We start from the raw sequence: 20943 nt of genomic DNA, 5'->3' as shown, positions 1-20943 counted from the left end.
TTTCATCTCTTTCCCTAGATATTCTCATATTTGAGAACGTTTTCTTATGATAAGTTTCAAAAAATTAATATGAAAAAACATATATTACATAACTTTTCTTTTTATATTCATAAAAAAAAATATACAAAAAACTCATAAGATAAAAAAAAAACTAAATACCAAACTAATATTTTCCTATGAAGAGAAGAGAAATCAGAGTTACATTTTTTTATCTTAAAAGAGAACGAATGAGAACTAAGAGCGAGAAGAATGAATATTATGTCTAACTTTCTATTTTTTTAAAAACAAAAAACAAAAGAGGAGATGCAATAGTATAAATGAATACAGTGAGAAACTTAGAATGAGAGAGAACACAAAAATATCTCAATATATTTTATTATTCTTTATTATGTTTAATTTTTTATTTTATTATTTATATTTTATAAAAAAATAAAAAACAATCTAAAAATTAAAAAAAATTAAAATACTTTTAAATTTTTTTTTTAAATCTTTGGAGGACCATGGCCCCCCTACGGACATTCTAAGGTCCGCCACTGCTTGTGGTAAATATGGATAGTCACATACTTCTATTCATGTTGAGTTTATGAGGTCATGGAGCATACTTGGAGGGAGATTTTTCATAGTCTTTAATTAGAGAGGAATTCTTTTTTAGCCTATCGTGATTTTTTGGATGAAATAGTAGTTTCTTAGCATTTTACATGGAGATCATAGAGTAACTATTTCACAATCAAGTAATACACATGTTAAAAACAAATTAAGGAAATAACATTTTAAAAAGTAAATAATAAATGTGCTATTTAATATATAAAAATAAATCTATTCAATATATTGATTTTATAACTTAAACAATACATAATAATTAATATTATTTTAAAAAGTAAAACAATAAATGTGCTATTTAATATATGAAAATAAATCTATTCAATATATTGGTTTTATAACTTAAACAATACATAATAATTAATATTATTGAATATGTTGTTCACACATTTAATACTTATTATTAATAAAGTATATATGACTTAATTAGTAATTAAATTATATTTAGGTTTTCTTCTAGTTTATAATATATATATATATATATATATATATATATATTATACTTACCTTAATCTTTTATTTTTTTTAAAAGATTTAATGTGATTTATTTTGTTAAATTCGCGTTAACGTCGTTTGATAGTGTGACATGTTAAAATATGGGTTATCTTCTTTCTTAAAACCTCAATGATTTTAACAAATAATACTTGCAAGTAGAAAATTTGATAAATAACAAACTAAGATTTTAACACGTGGAACTTTCAAACAACAAATAGGATCATGTTGATTTTTTTTTTTTAAAATAGGAACTCATTTGAATAAAAAAAATATAAAAACCAACAAATTACCGATTAAACCTTAATTATTTGTTTCATTAATCTTATTCCACTCTTATACATTTAAACCGTAAAATGAATCTTATATATTTGAACCCTATAGTGAATTGATTTGAATTCACAAAATATTTGCAACACAACATCTCTTTGGTTTGAGTAGACCCACTTATAATCATGTCACTCAATTAATAAAAGAACTTAAATTGTAAAAGCTTAATTAAAAAATATAAAAATTAAAAAAATTTAGGAAATTTAAAATACTCAAATTTATAAGAAACATTAAATTTAATTAAGTTCACAAATATGATTTAATTAAATTTCATAAATTTGTATATTTTCAATTAAATTTTTATTAAATATTTTTTATTTATTGAGTACTCAAATTTTTAATACTTTTTAATACTTTTTCATTAAATCTCTATATTTTTTTTGTTGATGTAACTATTATTTTGTCCTTATCTTGCTTCCTTATATTTAATTGAGTTAATTTTTTAAAAATTGAGATTTGATTGAAACAAAAATTCAAGTGAAAACCAACTTGAAACTTTTCAACCAAACTTGATGAACAAAGTAGTTAAGCCTTTATTTGTATATTTCATGGTTCATGAAAGGTTTTACTTTAAATCGTTTATTTGATGTGGATCTTAATATTATGTTTACTTATTTTTATTTCAATTTTATTGTCAATGGTGTAGACTCATAGGTAAGGGTGATAAAAGAGGTTGTAGCCAGCGGGTCAACCCACTACCTTGTCAAAGCGGGACAGGCTGGATTGTTATTTTGAACATGCCAATCCGTTTTGGTCCAATTTGATTGGCGAGCCAAATGAGGACCACTCACTGACCCATCTTTTTATTAAATTTAAAAACAATAAAAATAATTTAAAAGATTAAATGTTGTATACTATATTATTTTTAAGATATAAATATGTAATATTATTCTCATTTAAATCATTAATACTTACAAATTAAATTCTAATTATTACTATAATATAATAATTTAACATGTAAATTTAATATGTATTTTAACTTATTCAATTAAAAACATTAATTAATTAATTAAAAGCTTAGAAAATATTTATGCAATTAAATATGCTTTTAATATTTATATATATAAACAAATTATAAAAAATTAAAAAAGAAGTGGCAGGCCAACATGCTAGCCCATCAGCCTGCCCTATAGCGAGCGGGTTACAATTACTGACCCATTGTTTGGCGGGCCAGCTCGATCGACCTATTTTTGGTGGCCTAAGGATAAAGCTGTTAAAACGGGTTACTCGGCCCAACCTAACCCGACCCACTACGGGTTGACCACTAAGTGAGCCAACCCAACTTAACTCACTTATTAGCGAGCCAAATTAGATTTTTTACATATAGTTTTTTAATTTAAAAAAATTATTTCCTTTACTTAATCATGCAATTCACACCTTTCAATTTTTAGTCTTCCTAATTTATTGAATTCACATAAATGGATATTCTAATTACTATTTCAATTCAAGACTATTCAACTATTTCATTATATGCAGCGTAAAATACAAAATATCAACATTTTATAATGTTGGGTTGTACAAATTTGAGAAAAGTATAATTAGGGTTCATGCCAATTGCATAAAAAATTCCTAAAATCATAGTTAGGGTTCAAACTAATTTGGGAGAAATATTGTAATGGAAGAATCATAAATCTAACATACATAAATCATACTAGAATACTGACTCATGATATCTTGTGAATATGCATTCTTCATTCTCTTTATTCTCCAATTTTTTTTCTCCTAATCTGTCTTTCTTTTATTTCATGCTTTCTTGATGACTTACTTTGAAAAAACCTTATAACCATATATAGAACCTTAATCCCTTTAATCCAGTTATTAACCAAAGTCCATCAAATTAATTTTTATTTTACTTTTTAAAGAATAATATATATATATACATACATATATATATATATATATATATATATATATATATATATATAATAAAATTAAAAACTTAGGGGAGCCATGGCTCCCCTTTGTCCCAAGCAAGGTCCGCCAATGGGTTGATTCATTGGCTTACTTAATTAAAAAAAATACAATTTTTTTTTGTCTTCCATCCCAAAAAACAAAAGTTTAATTATGATTAAAATCTAAATAAACTTCAATACAATCTAAAATAATGTTTAGTCCTAAATAAAAACCAAAATCACAAAAATATTATGTTTGCATTTGTCAATCCCATATGTTCGCTAAAAAAAACACTCAACCCAACCCAAATACAAAAAAATGGTGTGACCCTTTATCTATAGGTGGGTTGGTGAGCCAACCCGGCTCACCACGGGTTCAACCCAGGTGAGCTGGGTTCTTGGTGGGCTGGGTCAAAAATTAATCCGTACTAAAATTTGTAAAAAAATTTCAATCCAACCTTGCTTGAATTTTGGTGGGTCAGGTTTGTCCACCAGTTCTAACCCACTTTGACAGCTTACCTAAGAGTGGGCTGGACTGGACCAAAACGGGTCAGGCTAGCCTGTGCTTATGGGGTGCAACAAAGATGTGAAATATTGAAACAAGATTATTGTTACCACAATTGTATTATATATTTTTTGTAAGAATTTCACTAAAAAAAATTCTAAATAATGATCAATTTTAGTGACAAAAAATAATTAGTGACTATAATGATCAATTTAGATATCAATTTATAAACCAAAAATTATCGGTAACTAAAATAGTTTCTTAATTAATCACTATAGTGAATTGATATCTAAATAGGTCATTAATATTAGCTATCAAGGTTTTCACTACAAAGAAATTAGTTTCCAAATTGGTCTTTAATGATTAATTTAGTGACTAATTCTTTTGGTAGCCAAAACTTTGATAGCTAATGATAGTGACCAATCTAGAAATTATTTTAGTTACTAATAATTTTTAATTTATAAATTAGTATCTCAATTGGTTACTAAAGTGACTAATTATTTTCTGTCACTAAAATTAGTCATTATTTAAAGATTTTCTTGTAATGTTTATTCATGGGACTTGCCCACAAACGGATCAACAAAATTAACTTACAATACTCATCTGGGACTACTCAATCCAACCCACATTTTACCGGTCAAATGTGGAGTGGACAAATCGAGATGTACTATCCAATATTCTCACCTATTAAAGCAATAAAAACAACTTACCATTTTATATTAACTACAATATTATTTTATTAATCATAAAACTTTACATATCTTAACATAAAAAACATGAAATAAAACAAGGGTCACATAATTGAAATAGGGAAAAATTTAAAGAACAAACACTCAATTAAAAAGTATAAAATATTTTGAGTACGGGTGCAGAAGAATTAATACAAACTCAATTGAAATCAATTATGAAGAACTTAAATAAGCCAACAAATTGAGGAAATAATACTTTTGAAAACGTAAAATAATTAAATGTATTATTTAATACATGAAAATAAATTCATTAAATATATTACTTTTATAATTTAAACAATAAATAATAATTAATAGTATTGAATATATAATTTAATACTTATCTATACCATTATATAAATAGATTAATTTTTTTCGGACGTTTATTTTTTAATTATTTTTAAATTCAAATAATATTTTACTAATTTTATTATAGTTATTTTAATTTTTTTTTAAACTGAAATAATTATTTATAATAAAGAATTACTTACAAAGTAAATAAAAATTATTTATAACAAAAAACTAAAAAAATTATTTATATTTATTTTATAATTATTAGTGAAAACACATGCGTTTCACATGTGTATTCGTATTTTTTAATTTTCATAATAATTTAAGTTAAAATCAATAATATTTACTTTCAAAATATATAATTTATTTTAAAATAATTGCTAAATATAATATTAAAAAAATAAAATATGTATAAAAAAAGATGTTTAAAATAACATAGAAAAATAAAAGAATTTTTAAAATAACGATTACAAGTAAATTATTTATAAAATAATTAATTTTAAGATAATAATTAAAGATAAAATTTAAAAAATGAAATGTGAATAAAAAAAATTGAAATAAAATATATACACTAAAGAGATTTTCAAAATAATGGACGAAGACAAAAAGGTTTTTAGAATAAGAATTAAAAGTAAATTATTTATAAAATAATTAACTTTTAAAATAATAATTAAAAGTAAAATTGAAAAAAATGAAATACGAAAAAAAAATTCTGTATAATTATTAATATAAATATATAGTTATAGATAATTTTATCTTTTTAATATCATAAAAAGTTAAATATATATGCACATCGTATTGTTTTTCGTAATTATCATATGTTTTTACAGTTATTAATAGAAGAGATATATGATATAAAATTTGTAACTAAACCACCTCTTCTCTCCAACAAAACTAGCTGAAAATCCATATTGAAAAAAGGAAAAGGATTCAAGAACCCTAACTAATTAATGTTAAATTAAGTTTTTTTCTGCAACTCGGTAAATCTGATCTTGAAGTCTTTAATTCTTTGCTTAGCAGTTCCTCCTCCGGCTGCTATATATTTGAGTATAATGAACCTCACTCAAACCCTAAACTGAACTCAATTCGAATCGAAAGACAAACATTTGCAACACCATCTCTCTCTCTCTCTACTTTGTGCACACCCATTTTTTCTTCTTCTTTCGAAGAAAATGACGTTGTACTACAACCCAATGACAGAGAGCGGCAAGAATCTGCCATCTCTGACGGATTCATTGTCTGTAACGGAGACAGTGAACGGAACACACAATTTTGAGTTGAAGGGTTACTCTCTAGCGAAGGGAATGGGCATTGGAAAATTCATTGCAAGCGAGACATTCACAGTGGGGGGGCACCAGTGGGCCATATACTTCTACCCGGATGGCAAGGTTCCCAGTGATAATGGTGTTTACGTTTCCATCTTTGTGGCTCTCGTTTCCGAGAGCATCGATGTTCGTGCACTGTTCGAACTCAAGTTGCACGACCAAAGCGGTAAAGGGAATGATTTGGTTTATAGCCACTTCGGTCGGAGCCTCGAGAATGGCCCTTATACTATAAAAAACCGTGGCTGCATTTGGTTAGATATATATAGTCTCAACATTTTCTTTCTTTCATGTGTTCATCTCTTTTTTCTTCTCTCAGAACTTGTGATTTTTGGGATATATAATCAATGTTATTAACCATTGGTGTTGTCTATGAAGTGATGATGAATGTGTTGCTGTTTGTGTTAGGGGATATAAGCGGTTTTTCAAACGAAAAGACCTTGAGACATCAACTTTCGTCAAGGATGACAGCTTGAAGATCAGTTGCACTGTCGGTGTTCTGGTGATGTCGGATTCTTCTTTGTTAAACTCAATTCATGTTCCTGAATCCGACATAGGAACAGATTTGGGGATGCTGTTAGATTATGAAGAGTTATGTGATGTCACTTTCTCCATTAACGGGGCAAAGTTTCGGGCACACAAGCTTATTTTGGGTGCTCGATCAACAGTGCTTGAAACCTGGTTTTCCAATGGGGTAGGGAAGGATAATAGTGAGATAGTTCTCGATGATATGGAACCTAAAGTTTTCAAGGTATTATGTCAGTTTTAATGTGTAATCTCATACCATTTTTCTTGATTATCTAATGATTTTCTTGCTTCTACTAGGCTTTGCTTCACTTTATATACAAAGACACTCTGGTGGAAGATCAAGAGCTGTATTCGTGGCAATCATCATCGTATTCTTCGATACCAGAATCATTTCCTGCGAGGTTATTAGCTGCAGCGGACAAGTTTGCCTTGCCAAGGTTGAAGCTGATGTGTGAATCAATATTTTGTAGAGGCATATCTATATATTCTGTTCCATATATTCTGGTTCTTGCTGATCGTTATCGTGCTACTGAGTTGAAGCCCATCTGTCAAAAGTTTTGTGCTGAAAACTATGAGGGTGAGATTTGCTAATTAACTCTTTTACATAGCATAAGTCTCAAACTGAGTTCACGTTTTACCCTGTAACACATTTTAATCAGTGTGGTTTCTGCTTGATTTGTTAATGTTTGAAAGTTGATTCTCATGTTGTTTTATTACTGTACGTTGCAGCTCTCATGAAATCTGGTGGTTTGGAGTATATCATGCAAAAATGTGTGTTTTTGCGAGCAGAACTGCTAACTATTGCTGCTGGTATGGACAAATTTCTTGTGCCCTATGCTAGGAAACAATCAACCTCAGAAAGAGGTGAAGAAGGTTCAACGATTCACATTTCTGATGCTGTTAGCGAGAACAATAATCCATTAGGTGATGCTGTTAACGAGAGCAATAATCCATTAGGTGATGCTGTTAACGAGAACAATAATCCATTAGGGATTAGTTTTAAGATTTGCAATGCTCAAGGAAATTAGTTGATTTCAAGACAATGATGTACTCTTGATAAAAACAGAAAGACTTGTGTGACATAACAGTAAGACTTTTTAAATAAAAGTTTCACAATGTTTCCTTTCCTTGAATCTATAATAGAATTAATTTAAGAACTCAACATTTAAATTGTTTTCTAGGAGTATATGTTTAAACTAATCTATCTATTTATTATCGAAATTTATGAATATTATTACCCCTTTTGCATTTCATAAATAATTTCTCAAAGTTAAACGACCATTTTATATTATTGGTTTCACTCAGATTCTTTACTTCAAACAGATAATAAAGAAGCAATTGAATAACATGACCCAGTTACATTTTATTAAGTATATAGTGTGTAATCTTCAATTTAATTATCATTAATAATTCAAATAAATAAGATATTTCTGTCCGAATAACACGATTGTGCAAGAAGCTAAAGATCTGGGTAGAAATAATGAACAGAAACTAAAACGGTATATATATATATGGTAAAAGAGGCTTTATAATCGGTCCAATCCTTCTCAAACGGAGACAACCGATCTTTGAAAATTGTTCCTGCAAGGACAATAATGTGATATAAATCTTATCTTATCCTGAGCTGAGAATATCTTGGAGATTACATGCAAAAGAGACTCCAACGATTAAGTCACCAAGAATTCTTAAAATTAAATATTAATTTTTAGTATTAATGGATTGTGTACCTTTAATTGTTGGGGTCTATCTATATTTATAGAATATTCATCACAGATTACCCGGCTCATGAGCTGGGCCTTTATTGGCTCGCTGCAGGGTCTCCTTTGGACTTGTGTGGGCCTGATCAAGGTCCAAGTACTATGCCTATGAATTGATTCTGCGTATTTAGGTGTTATTTCCTAAGTTTAAAGTAGGCGGTCCCTACCGATTTGTAGCCTTAGCCACCATGTATGTATTGTCTTTCTATATAGTTGATTAGTGATCTATACCAAACATGACTATAAGTTGACGGCTAGGGTTGGGTATTTGGTCTTGTTGGTCCTATCTGTGTAGTATAGTACAAAATTCCACAAGAAAAATTAGAAAAATGATATAACTTTAGATCGTTTAGATATACTGAATTATTCTAATAAATTATGTTTTGATGATAATCGTAGAACTCTTTAAAAATGTGAATATGCCTTTATTTTAAAAGAAATGAAGCAACCCGTTTTAATTCAAAAAGCACATAAACGTTTTTTTTTAAATGCATCCTCTCCTTGATCTTTAGCTCCATCTTCTTCTTTTGTTGCTCACTCCCAATTAATCCTTTTGAAAATTCAAGATCGGTGGATAGTTCCTTGCGGAGAGCTCATCAAGATCAAACAATCAATTTCTTGTTTGAGGTAAGTTAGTTTATCTTCCTTTTTCTCGTCTGTTTCATTCTCCTGTGAATGTGAGTTTTTCTTGTTGGCATGTGTCTTTTTGGTCTTCATATTGAGTCTTTGCTAATGAGTGGCTTTGTTGCATGATCAGATCACTTTTTGTCTCTCGGTCGAGGTAGAGGTTTGCAAGTTTGAAAAGGGTGAACCAGGTTAGAATTTCCAACCCGCCAACCTTGTGGCCCGGCCCGCCTAGCCCGCTCAACTGGCAGGCCAACCCATTTAGACCCACCAATCCATTTTTTCTTTTATTTTTTATGTTTAAATATATATATATATATATATAATTTATAAACAAAATTTAAAAAAAAAGTTAAAAGAAAAATTAAAAAAATTAAAAAAATTAAAAAAGGGGGTGGCCCAGCCCGCCCTAAGGTGAGGTGGGTTGAATTGTCCAACTCGTTTCTTAGTGGCGAGCCAACCCAACCTGACCCATTTTTGATAGGCCAAAGGCGTGGCTAGCTGGCCTGTTTTGCCACCCCTACACACAATTGGCAAAATCAATATGGTCTTTTGGGCTTGTAACGTGGTTGGGCTATGAAAGAACTTTGTCTTACAAGACAAACAAGACTCACTACTAAAAAGGATAACAACAATGTATAAGTGCAATGAGTCTAGTTATTCTAGTCTTCTTTTCTTTTTGTTTTTTCTCAACCCAATTTCTTTTTCTTTTCCTTTCCTTTGAGTAAACCTTTGATTGACTTGCTTTGCTACATTATTTTTTGTTTTGAGGTGCCTCAATTTCAAAATGCATTTTGTATTTTTGCATTTTTGGGTATGCTCAAAGCATACCCCAACTTTATTCCTTTTTATCCACTTCAAAGTCACCATTTCCTTTCATGGCACACACACACACATACACACACACACACCTTTGTTGCATCCTTCTCATCAGTAAGAAAGGTTGGGTTACATACATTCTAGACTCAGGGTGCATGTTTCAGGCCAAGGTTCAAAAGGAGTATTTTTCAAAAATTTATGCAAGGTGGTTGTTTGGTCTAGATTATGCAGAAATTTTCACGAGAAAACTTGCCTTTGATCCTTTTTATGCCAATCATGTTTAACAATTATAAAAAATTAGACACAAAACCTATGGCTCAATCACTTATGTGTTTCTCTCATTCTCCCATGATGTGTTTGGCTCACTCAACTCACAAGATCAGATTCACTTTCATGTGTCAACCTTTAACTAAAAGCTGACCTACATTGTGTCAATTTTGCTTTTAAGTACTCATGGTTATTTCTTCTTTCCTTCCTTGCATTCTCAGATTTCAAAACAGTTTTTTAGAGTGTATTTTTCCTTTTCTACTTAGTTCCTAATCCAACCATGTCCAAAAGGTATTTACATCCTATGATACCTAAGACATGCATACTTAATAATAAAAAAAACTACTTCTAACACACAATTTAAAAACTAAAACTAAAATTAAAATGCAAAAAACTTAAAAATAACTTTGTTTTATTGGTTGACGATGATGGTGGTTTCTTCACTAATCTACTGGATTGGATGATTTAGAGGCTCTCTTAAATTCAAAGAACTCATCAGATCCTTGCCCCTCTTCTTTGTCTGTGTTATTGCTGCCTCCTCATTGCTAGAAGGTTGTTGCCTTCTTCTTGTACATTTTTAAATCCTTCAGTAAGGGGTTATTTTTTAGTTTCCTCAAATGCACCAATTTCAATATTGGCGTCTTTTTCTTTTGAAGCATCAACATGTGCATCAGTGCCTTACACATTTTTTGAGCCACCAGCCTCAATGTTGGTGTTGTTGCTTGAGTTGTGTGGTTATGGCTCAAGCGTTGGTTGTGCTTGATTTTCTATTGTTGCACCTTGTGCTTCTAGTGTTGCACCACCAACCCCTTCTTCTTGAAATGGATTGTCCTTAGGCCAAGTTGTGATGCCATAAATTCTTCAAGTGTCATAAACTAAAGAGGTTGGTTAAGTTGTTGTTGAGTAAAATTTTAAAGGATGAATTAGAGGGCCTTTGACCCCTGTAGGTTGCTACTAGCTGATGCTGCACGTGTGAAAGAAGTGACTCAATGGACTTTAGGGAATCTACTAGCTTCTTGGATTGTTGGTGCTAATATTATGCTCTAGCGTTGGGATGAAGTTTTTGCGCTAGGCCTTGCACATTGTCCAATTCATTAATGTAGTTGGTCTGGATATATGTTTTGTTGATTGGCAACCTCAACTTCTTTCTTGGATGAGGTGTGATATCTACCCCCATATTGTCTAGTTCATTAGTGCAGTTGGTTTGGATATGTGTTTTTTTGATTGACAACCTCAACTTCTTTCTTGGATGAAATGAGATATCAACCCCTTGCATTTTGCACAATTCAGTAATGAGGCTTGGGAATGCTAGTGGCTTGGCACTTCCTCTAGATGTGGGTTCTGACATAGTTATCTTGAACATGTCTTATGTGATGATGCTTGCCACATCCAGTGGTAGCCTTGCATGGTGCAAAATATTAAAATATAATGCAAATTCTAGAACAATCTGGAAAAATCTAAGATAGAGTTATTGAAATATAATGAAACTTTTAGAGTATTGGAGAAAAGCTTAGGATAGGAAGAAAAGTCAAGAAAATTCTACTATGTAGAAAAATCTAGAACTATTTGCACAAGTTCTAGCTATAAGTTTATAGAATAATATATGGGTCTATAAATATCTATGTATCCTACCATTTGTAAAAATCAAGAACAACTAACACAACATCCAATATAACTATTCTCAACTACAAAATACACTTCTCCAACTACTACTTTCACACTCTACTATCTACACATTTTCTCTATCCCTTCAATTATCCCTTTAACAACCTTAAAATACTAACAGTGGTACCAGAACTACGTTCGATCATTTATTGGGCGTAGAAAAATTATTCTATTACTTCCAAAACCTTCCTTCTATGCTTCCAAAAGAAGAGAGTTTTTTCCATGGCTTCTAACAATGTTCACTTTTCTTCAGTCCCCTACCAGTTTTTACCGGTGAAAATTTTGACATTTGGAAACTCAAACTAAAGACATATTTTATCTCACAAAAATTGTGGGATATTGTTCAATCTGGTTATACAAAACCAGATAATATTGAGACTCTATCTGAGGAGGAACAAAAAAAGCTAGAAGATTTTGAACAAAAGGATGCCCAAGCATTGTTTGTTCTTCAACAAGCTGTGGGAGAAACTATCGTTAGGGGATCATGGATGCAGAAACTGCAAAAAGGGCATGGGATATTTTGGAAGAAGAATTTGAAGGCAATGAACAAGTATGCTCCGTTAAACTACACTATCTAAGAAGATAATTTGAGACCATCAGAATGAAGGAATTTGAGACCATTAAAGAATACTATGGAAGAATAAAAGAAATAGTGAATAAAATGAAGTTATATGGAAAAGAAATTAAGGAAAAAAGAGTGGTAGAAAAAAATTCTTATCACTCTTACGGAGAAATATGATTCCATAGTAGCTTCTATAGAAACTTCCTCAGATCCATCTTCTCTATCGATAAGTAAATTAGTTGGTCTCCTTGGAGTGCACGAAGCAAGATTACATAATCGTGCTGATACAAATTCAGTCGAAAATACCTTTCAATCAAAGCTCAAATTACAACCCAAAAGGAGAGAAGAAGAAGAAAAGAAAAATATTGAAGAATATTCTAAAAGTAAAGATTCTAGAAATTTCTCTGGAAGCAAGAAAGATAAATATCCTCCGTGTGGCATTTGCAATAAGTCAAGTCATGTAGAAAAAGACTGTTGGCATCGTGGGAAGCCAATATGTCATTATTGCAAGAAGCCTGGTCACATGGAGAAGTATTGTCGTAATAAAAATAAGCATCAAGGAAACTTTGTTGAAGAACATAACCAGGAGCAACGTTTATTCTATGCTAATCAAGAATCTCCAAGTGGGAAAGGAAATTGGTACTTGGACAGTGGATGCAGCAATCACATGGTCAAAGATTAAAGCATCTTCAAAGACATTGATAAATCTATCAATGTCAAAGTTCGACTTGGAAACGGTGCCACAGTGGAATCTCAAGGTAGAGGAACTGTCATGGTGGAGACAAAGAAAGGTACGAAATTCATCAAGGACGTTTTACTAGTTTCCTATCTTAAAGAAAATCTTTTAAGTATTGGCCAAATGATGGAGAATGGGTATTATCTTCACTTTGAGAAAGATACATGCAAAATTTATGACAGTAGAAGGATAGAAATTTGTGAAGTAAAAACGGAGAAGAGAAATAGAAGCTTTCCCATAAGCTTCAAACCTGGAACTAATATTGTCATGAAGGTGGAAGTTGATGACTCATGGCTTTGGCATAGGCAATTTGGCCACTTCAACACACATGCCTTAAAGCTTCTATATCAGAAAAAACATGATGAGGGATCTTCCTTACTTAAAGGAGAATAATGAATCATGCGAAGGATGTCTCCTCGGTAAACAACATTGATTAATATTCTCAACAGACAAAGCATGGACAACAAAAGACTTACCAGAATTGATCCACACTGATGTTTGTGGACCGATGAGGACGCCTTCACATCACAACAATAGGTACTTCATCCTCTTCATTGATGACTTCTCTAGAATGACATGGGTCTATTTCTTAAAGGCAAAGTCAGAAGTCTTCAGAATATTCAAGAAGTTCAAGGCTCTTGTCAAGAAACAAAGTGGAAAACAGATAAAAGTACTTAGAAGTGATCGTGAAAAGGAGTACTCATCTCCTGAGTTTGACAAATTCTACGAAGATGAGAGCATAGAACGACAACTTATAGTCGCATATACTCCACAACAAAATGGTGTGTCGGAGAGAAAGAATCGCACAGTCATGGAGATGGCGAGATCAATGCTGAAGGAGAAAGGACTACCAAATACATTCTGGGCAGAAGCAGTCTACACTGTTGTCTACCTACTCAATAGATGTCCTACTAAATCAGTTCAAGACAAAACTCCAATCGAAGCCTGGAGCGGTAAGAAATCATCAGCTAAACATCTAAGAGTATTTGGATCTGTTTGCTATATTCATGTTCCAGACCAAAAGAGACACAAACTAGAAGACAAGACCGTACGAGGCATCTTCTTGGGATATAGTACACAATCCAAAGGCTACAGAGTCTATAATCTTCAGACAAAGAAGCTAACTATCAATAAAGACATTGAAGTAGATGAAAGCGCTACTTGGAACTGGGAAGAGGAACAAATTGAGAGGAAGACAATATACATGCCCAACAATCAACCAATTACAAGCCAAGAAGATAATGATCAATATACCATTATAACTCCAGAATCTCCTACAACTCCAACATCAATTCAAGATCAAGAAGAATCATCGCATGAATCCACTCCGAGACGAATCAGATCTCTAACAGACATCTACGAATCTTGCAACTTGGCCATACTAGAGCCTGGGTCAAGGCAATGAAAGAAGAGATAAAGACAATAGAGAAAAACAAAACTTGGGAGCTAGCAGATTGTCCAAAAGATAAATATATCATTGGAGTTAAGTGGGTCTTCAAGACAAAGTTAAACCCCGATGGTACCATACACAAACACAAGGCAAGGTTGGTAGCTATGGGTTATTCACAACAACCTGGAGTATACTACAATGAGACATTTGCTTCAGTTGCTTGACTAGACACAATAAGAACTCTAATAGCCCTTGCATCACAAAAAGGATGGAGCATCTACCAATTAGACGTCAAGTCTGCATTCCTCAATGGTGTTCTTGAAGAAGAGATCTATATAGAGCAACCACTAGGATTTGTGGCTAAAGGCCAAGAAGCCAAAGTGTTGAGATTGAAGAAAGCTTTATATGACCTGAAACAAGCTCCTCATGCATGGTACAATAAAATCGATCAATATTTCATCAATCAGGGATTCAGGATGAGCAAGAGTGAGCCTACACTATACATCAAGACCCAAGGTCAACATACTCTTTTACTCTCTATATGTAGATGTCTTATTTATACTAGAACCAATACAAAGATGTTGATGGAGTTTAAAGAAAATATGATGAAGACCTTTGAGATGACTAATCTTAGCTTGATGAGTTATTTCCTCGGCATAGAGGTAAGTCAAAGAAATGATGGAATATTCATCTCACAAAAGAAATATACAAAAGATTTGCTGAAGAAATTTAAGATGTACGGGTGCAAACCTGTAAGCACACCACTAATGATGAATGAGAAACTAAAAAAGGTGGATGGAGCACCAGAAGCCGATGCATCTCGATACAGGAGTCTAGTTGGAAGTCTACTTTATCTGACGGCTACACGACCAAATATCATGTTCGCTACAAGTCTTTTATCAAGATTCATGCAAAACCCAACCAAATACATCTTGGCGTAGGCAAAAGAATTTTAAGATATCTACAAGGAACTAAAGAGTATGATATATGATAAAAATCCATAGGCAATCCAACATTGCTTGGTTATACTGATAGTGATTGGGCAGGGTTAGTGGACGACATGAAGAGCACCTCAGGCTATGCCTTCTCACTTGGATCAGGAATATTCTCTTGGGCGTCAAAGAAGCAAGCCACAGTTGCACAATCAACCGCTGAAGCAGAATATGTGGCAGCCGCTGAAGCAACAAGTCGGGCTATATGGCTCCGAAGAATACTCAAAGATATGGGAGAAAAATAAAGTGGCCCTACTACAATTAATTGCGACAATAAATCAATTATTGCAATGATAAAGAACCCAGTGCATCACAGTCGAACAAAACATATAGCAATTAAATACCACTTCATCATAGAAGTAGAGGCAAATATGAAGATTCAACTTGAGTATTGCCCGACAGAAGATCAAATTGTAGATATTTTCACAAAGGTCTTACCAAGACCAAGATTTGAACTATTACGCGCTATGCTTGGAGTTACCAAATTTGCATCAAGGAGGAGTATTAAAGTATAATGCAAATTCTAGAGCAATCTAGAAAAATCTAAGATAGAGTTATTGAAATATAATGAAACTTCTACAGTATTGGAGAAAAGCTTAGGATAGGAAGAAAAGTCAAGAACATTCTACTATGTAAAAAAATGTAGAATTATTTGCACAAGTTCTAGCTAGAAGTTTCTAGAATAATCTATGGGTCTATAAATACCCATGTATCCTACCATTTGTGAAAATCAAGAACAACTAACACAACATCCAATACAACTACTCTCAACTACAAAATACACTTCTCCAACTACTACTTTCACACTCTACTATCTACACATTTTCTCTATCCCTTCAATTATCCCTTTAACAACCTTAAAATACTAACACAAAAAATCAGTTAGGCTAGTGAAATTGTGAGGCTTTATACATGAGAGTTGGAGGTCACATTTTTAAAGAGGATTGTCATCTAGATTGGTGTGAGTGTTCTCATGCTTTCTCATGGTATCCTTTGAGGTTGTCCTATTCTTCCCAACTCAAAGGTCCTCCCTAGTACATCCAGCATCTCAAAGATGTCACAAAAATAAACAAAACATTAAGATGACTTCACAAAATTTCACAGTCAGCTTTGTTGTTACCGTTGCTAAAAAATAAGAAAAGAAGATTACTGTGGCATAAATTGCAAAAAAGACAATGTTAAAAATTAAATAATTTTACCTCAAATTCTAGAACATTATATGTAAATATTCATAATTATGTTATAATTTTGTTGGCTAATGTAAATGTTCATATGCATATTTTACATCACATAGGAGTATGGTATAAAAATAGTGACGTAACTGACTCCTTCTTACTTCTAACTGATGTACAATTTTATACAAGGATGTTTGTACGAAGCAAAGTGATACAAATTTATACAAGTAATTTTATGATTAATATGATTCTTCAGTAGTTTGACGTTTGTTTCATGTTTCATGTTCTTTAATCATTCTTGAGTATAGTTTCAGAACTTTATGCAAATCATTTCACATATTTTACATAAAAAAAAGTAGTTTTTTATAATTATTTTGTATAAATACATATTTTGTATAAAACAGGTCGATTGTTGTTGACAAATTTTTTTATTATGAGTGAGTATTTATTATTTAGAGACAAAAATATTTTAGATGCAAATATCTAAAAGAATTTTATAAGAGAAAAAAAATTATTCTTAATAAATTGTCTTTATAAATTATAGTTTATCAATATTTTAATCAAATTATGTAATTTTTTTGTTATTTTTTTATATTCTTGTGTTGGTGTAATTTCACATCAAGTGTAATTAGTTTGGTAACTTTTCAACTTTGAATAAAATTTTAGTACAGATCTCCTGACCGCCAAATGACCAAGTCCCTTTTTATTTATTTTTTTTTGCCAATGTAAAAAATGATAAAAAAATTGTTGAAACACATTATATTTTGGCATGATGAGGAGTCTCTAAACAAGGTGTTCACACCATTTATATTAAATTGGAATTTATTTGCATGCACAACATATAAAAAGTTAAAAGTTTTGCTACAAATTTTGTCATATACTTTTTTATTTTAGTTTGAAAAATTATTCAGAAAGAATAGTCTGATGATAAGTTTTTGCAATGTAAATGTTTAAAATTTTCTTAATATTTAATTAAAATAACTTTTCATATAAAAATAATTTAATTATTTTATAAATCTTAAAACTGCCATATATTTTTATATTATTTTATCACTGAAGTTATTCACCATTTATTTATCCAACGTAAACAGCCTCATCTTTTTTTTTTTTTTTAATTAAACATGGAAAGACTTATAAGAGACCTAATCAGATAAACGCGTAAAACGTTTTTTTTTTTTTTAATTAGTTCTTTCCTGTGCATTGAAATTACAAATAAACAAATAATTAATATACTAGCGTTATAGTCAATTAGACGTTATAATTAACATTATATATATATATATATATATATATTTTAATCTCTACAAATTATTCAATTTAGTATTATAATAATAATTATTATTATAACTTTGGAAAAAAACTCAATATACTGTACTATTTGTATCTCAATTAGTACGTGAGTTTTTTTACACGTAGATACAAAAATTATTAAAATTTTAATACAGTAAATAAATAAAGAATAAATAAAATTTTTATCACATTGTAGAATTTCATCTTGAATGTGATAAAATAAAATTTTATTATGATTGTGGAGTTTTCACTCTTGAATTAAAAAAGAACAAATTAAGGTAAAAAATATAATGAGTTCAAAAACAAATTTGTTGTTCTAAATTTAATGCAATTTTTTTACTATTAAATATAAAACAAGTTAATAAACTTATTTATTATTATTAAACATTAACCGTTTTCACATAATTGTCTTAATCTTTTTATTTGCAATGTAAAATAATGCTAACCTAAAACAAACAAATTGAAAAAAATCAATAAATTTATTTTTTTGTTCATTATTTTTTCTTTCTTTGATTTGAACCTTGTTGAACTTGACATACTCAATATAGAGAGCAGCTGCAAATTTTCTGTTGAATGATATTTTTGAAATGACGTTATAATTAGAGAACAAATAGTAAAATGTTAAATATAAATAAGTTGTAAAATATTAATTAATGCATATAAAGTGGGGCAACGTGAATAGATATAATAATGTGACAAAAAAAAACTATCATATAAATTAAAAAAGAAAAAGAAAAAAACATGTTCAATTCATTAACTTTTTACATGAAAATATTAATTTCTTTAATTTATTAATTATTTTTCTGAAAACGTTACTGGTTTATCCATAGACTATCCGTTTCTTATAGGTTATTGTGGAGAATTCAAGAAATGTAATAATAAATTATTATTTTTTATTTTAGTAAAATATTTATTAAGTTTTCTATATTACGTGTTTGGTTTCTCCATCACAATAAATATATATACATTAATTAATTAAATATTAAATGAATGATAAAGCAGAAATGGCACTAATTAATGTTTTCTTGAATTTGCAAGATGATAATTAAATAAAAAATAATAATGGAACTGAAGGAGTATTTATGTGAAGCAGGTGAGTGAAAATGCAGAACTAATCCCCATTAGCAGAAACATCTATATCTATCTGTTGCTCACAGATTCAGCGACCTTGAAGGTAGAAAATGGCTCATATGAATATAAACTGCACAAGTTCAGAATCAGTGACAGGAATAGTAAAGGGTTCACATGAGTTCAAGCTAAAGGGTTATTCTCTGGTTAAGGGAATTGGAGTGGGAAGATTTATTGCAAGTGAGACGTTCAATGTTGGAGGGTATGAGTGGGCTATACACTTCTACCCTGACGGTATAGACACCCACGAACACGCCACAGTTTATGTCTCGGTTTACGTTGCGCTACTTTCCGAGGCTGATGATGTTCGAGCCAAGTTTGAATTGTCCATGCTAGACCAAAGAGGGGAAGGGGTGGACTTTGTCCTTGGTCACTTCAATGGCACCCTCGGGACTAAGCCTCACATTTTATCAACCGGGGATATGTGGTTTGTTTCATCTATTGTTGTTTTAACATTTTCATTTATCTGTTTTTTCTGCATTATTATGTTCTATTATGATGTTGTGTTTGTTTTTTTAGGGGGATTAATCGTTATTACAAACGCTTTCACTTTGAACACTCAACGTACCTCAAAGATGATTGTCTTCAACTAAATTGCACTGTTGGGGTTTTGCCTACCAAAGTAGAGAATTCCATGACTATAGAAGTTCCTGAATCTAACATTGCAAAAAGTTTTGAGATGCTGTTTGAAGATGAACAATCATCTGATGTTACTTTTTCTGTTGGAGGAAACAAGTTTTATGCACATAAGATTGTATTGGCGGCTCGGTCAAGTGTGTTTAAATCTCAGTTTTTCGGTGGAACCGACAAGGTTGATAGAGAGATTCTTGTTAATGACATGGAGCCCAAGGTTTTTAAGGTACCAATGTTAACGACAAGGTCATGTGTGTTTAAATCTCAGTTATTCATTTTTAAGGTTTTATTCGGTGTTGCATATCATATCATATCATTGGTTTGGTTTAGTTATCTAATTTTACTTCTTGTGTCAAGGCTTTACTTCAGTTTATATATAAAGATACTCTTATAGAAGATGAAGAACTCCATTTGTCAGTGTCTTCATCCATGGCTTCTCTCTCAGAATTGTATGTAACAAAGGTTCTGGCTGCTGCACACAAGTACGACTTACCAAGGCTAAAGTTGATGTGTGAATCTGTTCTTTGCAAACATATATCTATAAATTCTGTTGCTCATATTCTGGTTATTTGTGATTGTTATGAGGCCACCGGATTGAAGTCCACATGTCTGCAATTTTCAGCAGAAAACCTTAATGGTGAGTGTTCTTGCTTAGTTCGTTGTTGTTTGACAAAATCATTTGATTGTGATGTGATTTCTCTCATTGCAGCTGTGCTGAAATCTGATGGTTTCAAGCATATTAAAGAAAATTGTCCAGATCTTATATTTGAACTGCTAAAGACTGTGGCAGCAGGAATTGGGCGTGTGAAATCTTCTTATGGTGATGATGACAGTGATGCATCAACACCTGAGCCTAATGAAATAGAAGCTGAGAGCACAAGTTATAATCCTTCCAGTGATGAGGAAAACCATGTGGGTTGGTAGTACAAACTAAACTAAAAGAAACAGTAATGTTTGTCATTGTGCAATGTTGTAATGTTCAATTTGTTTAGTGTTACTTTTGCAAGTTTAATGACATTGTTGTCTTATTTTATATATCTTTTATCTTCTTTTATTTAAATTTTACAGTAGTTTATTGCACAAATTCTTTGTATATAACTGGCCAAAATAAAACATATATATACTGATTAATTTATTTACTTAACTATTTTTTTAAATAAATTATTATAAATAAAACTAAATAGGTATAAAGTTCTTAATTTAGACTAGCACTATTT

The 20943-nt window shown here is 30.9% G+C and overlaps 2 protein-coding genes across 2 annotated transcripts; both read left to right on the top strand.

The window, feature by feature from the left end:
* Positions 1–5838: 5838 nt before the first annotated feature.
* On the top strand, positions 5839–7821 carry LOC114163368 (BTB/POZ and MATH domain-containing protein 4-like). Its single transcript, XM_028047644.2, has 4 exons — positions 5839–6414; positions 6569–6911; positions 6986–7265; positions 7418–7821. Exons 1-4 carry the CDS (start codon positions 6011–6013, stop codon positions 7714–7716), a joined length of 1326 nt encoding a protein of 441 aa, XP_027903445.1. The 5' UTR covers positions 5839–6010; the 3' UTR covers positions 7717–7821.
* An 11330-nt stretch (positions 7822–19151) lies between these two features.
* On the top strand, positions 19152–20651 carry LOC114190217 (BTB/POZ and MATH domain-containing protein 4-like). Its single transcript, XM_028079018.2, has 4 exons — positions 19152–19520; positions 19613–19952; positions 20084–20363; positions 20436–20651. The coding sequence occupies exons 1-4, from the start codon at positions 19156–19158 to the stop codon at positions 20648–20650; spliced, it is 1200 nt and encodes a 399-aa protein (XP_027934819.1). The 5' UTR covers positions 19152–19155; the 3' UTR covers position 20651.
* Positions 20652–20943: the final 292 nt, after the last annotated feature.

Source organism: Vigna unguiculata, chromosome 1 (genome assembly GCF_037176805.1).
Source record: "Vigna unguiculata cultivar grain cowpea cultivar isolate G323 ecotype 2 chromosome 1, ASM3717680v1, whole genome shotgun sequence".
NCBI classification, from domain to species: domain Eukaryota; kingdom Viridiplantae; phylum Streptophyta; class Magnoliopsida; order Fabales; family Fabaceae; genus Vigna; species Vigna unguiculata.
Note: the sequence above shows the minus strand (reverse complement) of the source record. Positions and strands in the feature narration are given on the sequence as shown.

Coding starts and splice junctions, on each gene's coding strand:
- LOC114163368 (XM_028047644.2), top strand. CDS start 6,011: ATGACGTTGTACTACAACCCAATGACAGAGAGCGGCAAGAATCTGCCA. Junction 6,912..6,985: donor TGGAACCTAAAGTTTTCAAG/GTATTATGTCAG, acceptor TGCTTCTACTAG/GCTTTGCTTCACTTTATATA. Junction 7,266..7,417: donor TTGTGCTGAAAACTATGAGG/GTGAGATTTGCT, acceptor TGTACGTTGCAG/CTCTCATGAAATCTGGTGGT.
- LOC114190217 (XM_028079018.2), top strand. CDS start 19,156: ATGAATATAAACTGCACAAGTTCAGAATCAGTGACAGGAATAGTAAAG. Junction 19,521..19,612: donor TTATCAACCGGGGATATGTG/GTTTGTTTCATC, acceptor TTGTTTTTTTAG/GGGGATTAATCGTTATTACA. Junction 20,364..20,435: donor TTCAGCAGAAAACCTTAATG/GTGAGTGTTCTT, acceptor CTCTCATTGCAG/CTGTGCTGAAATCTGATGGT.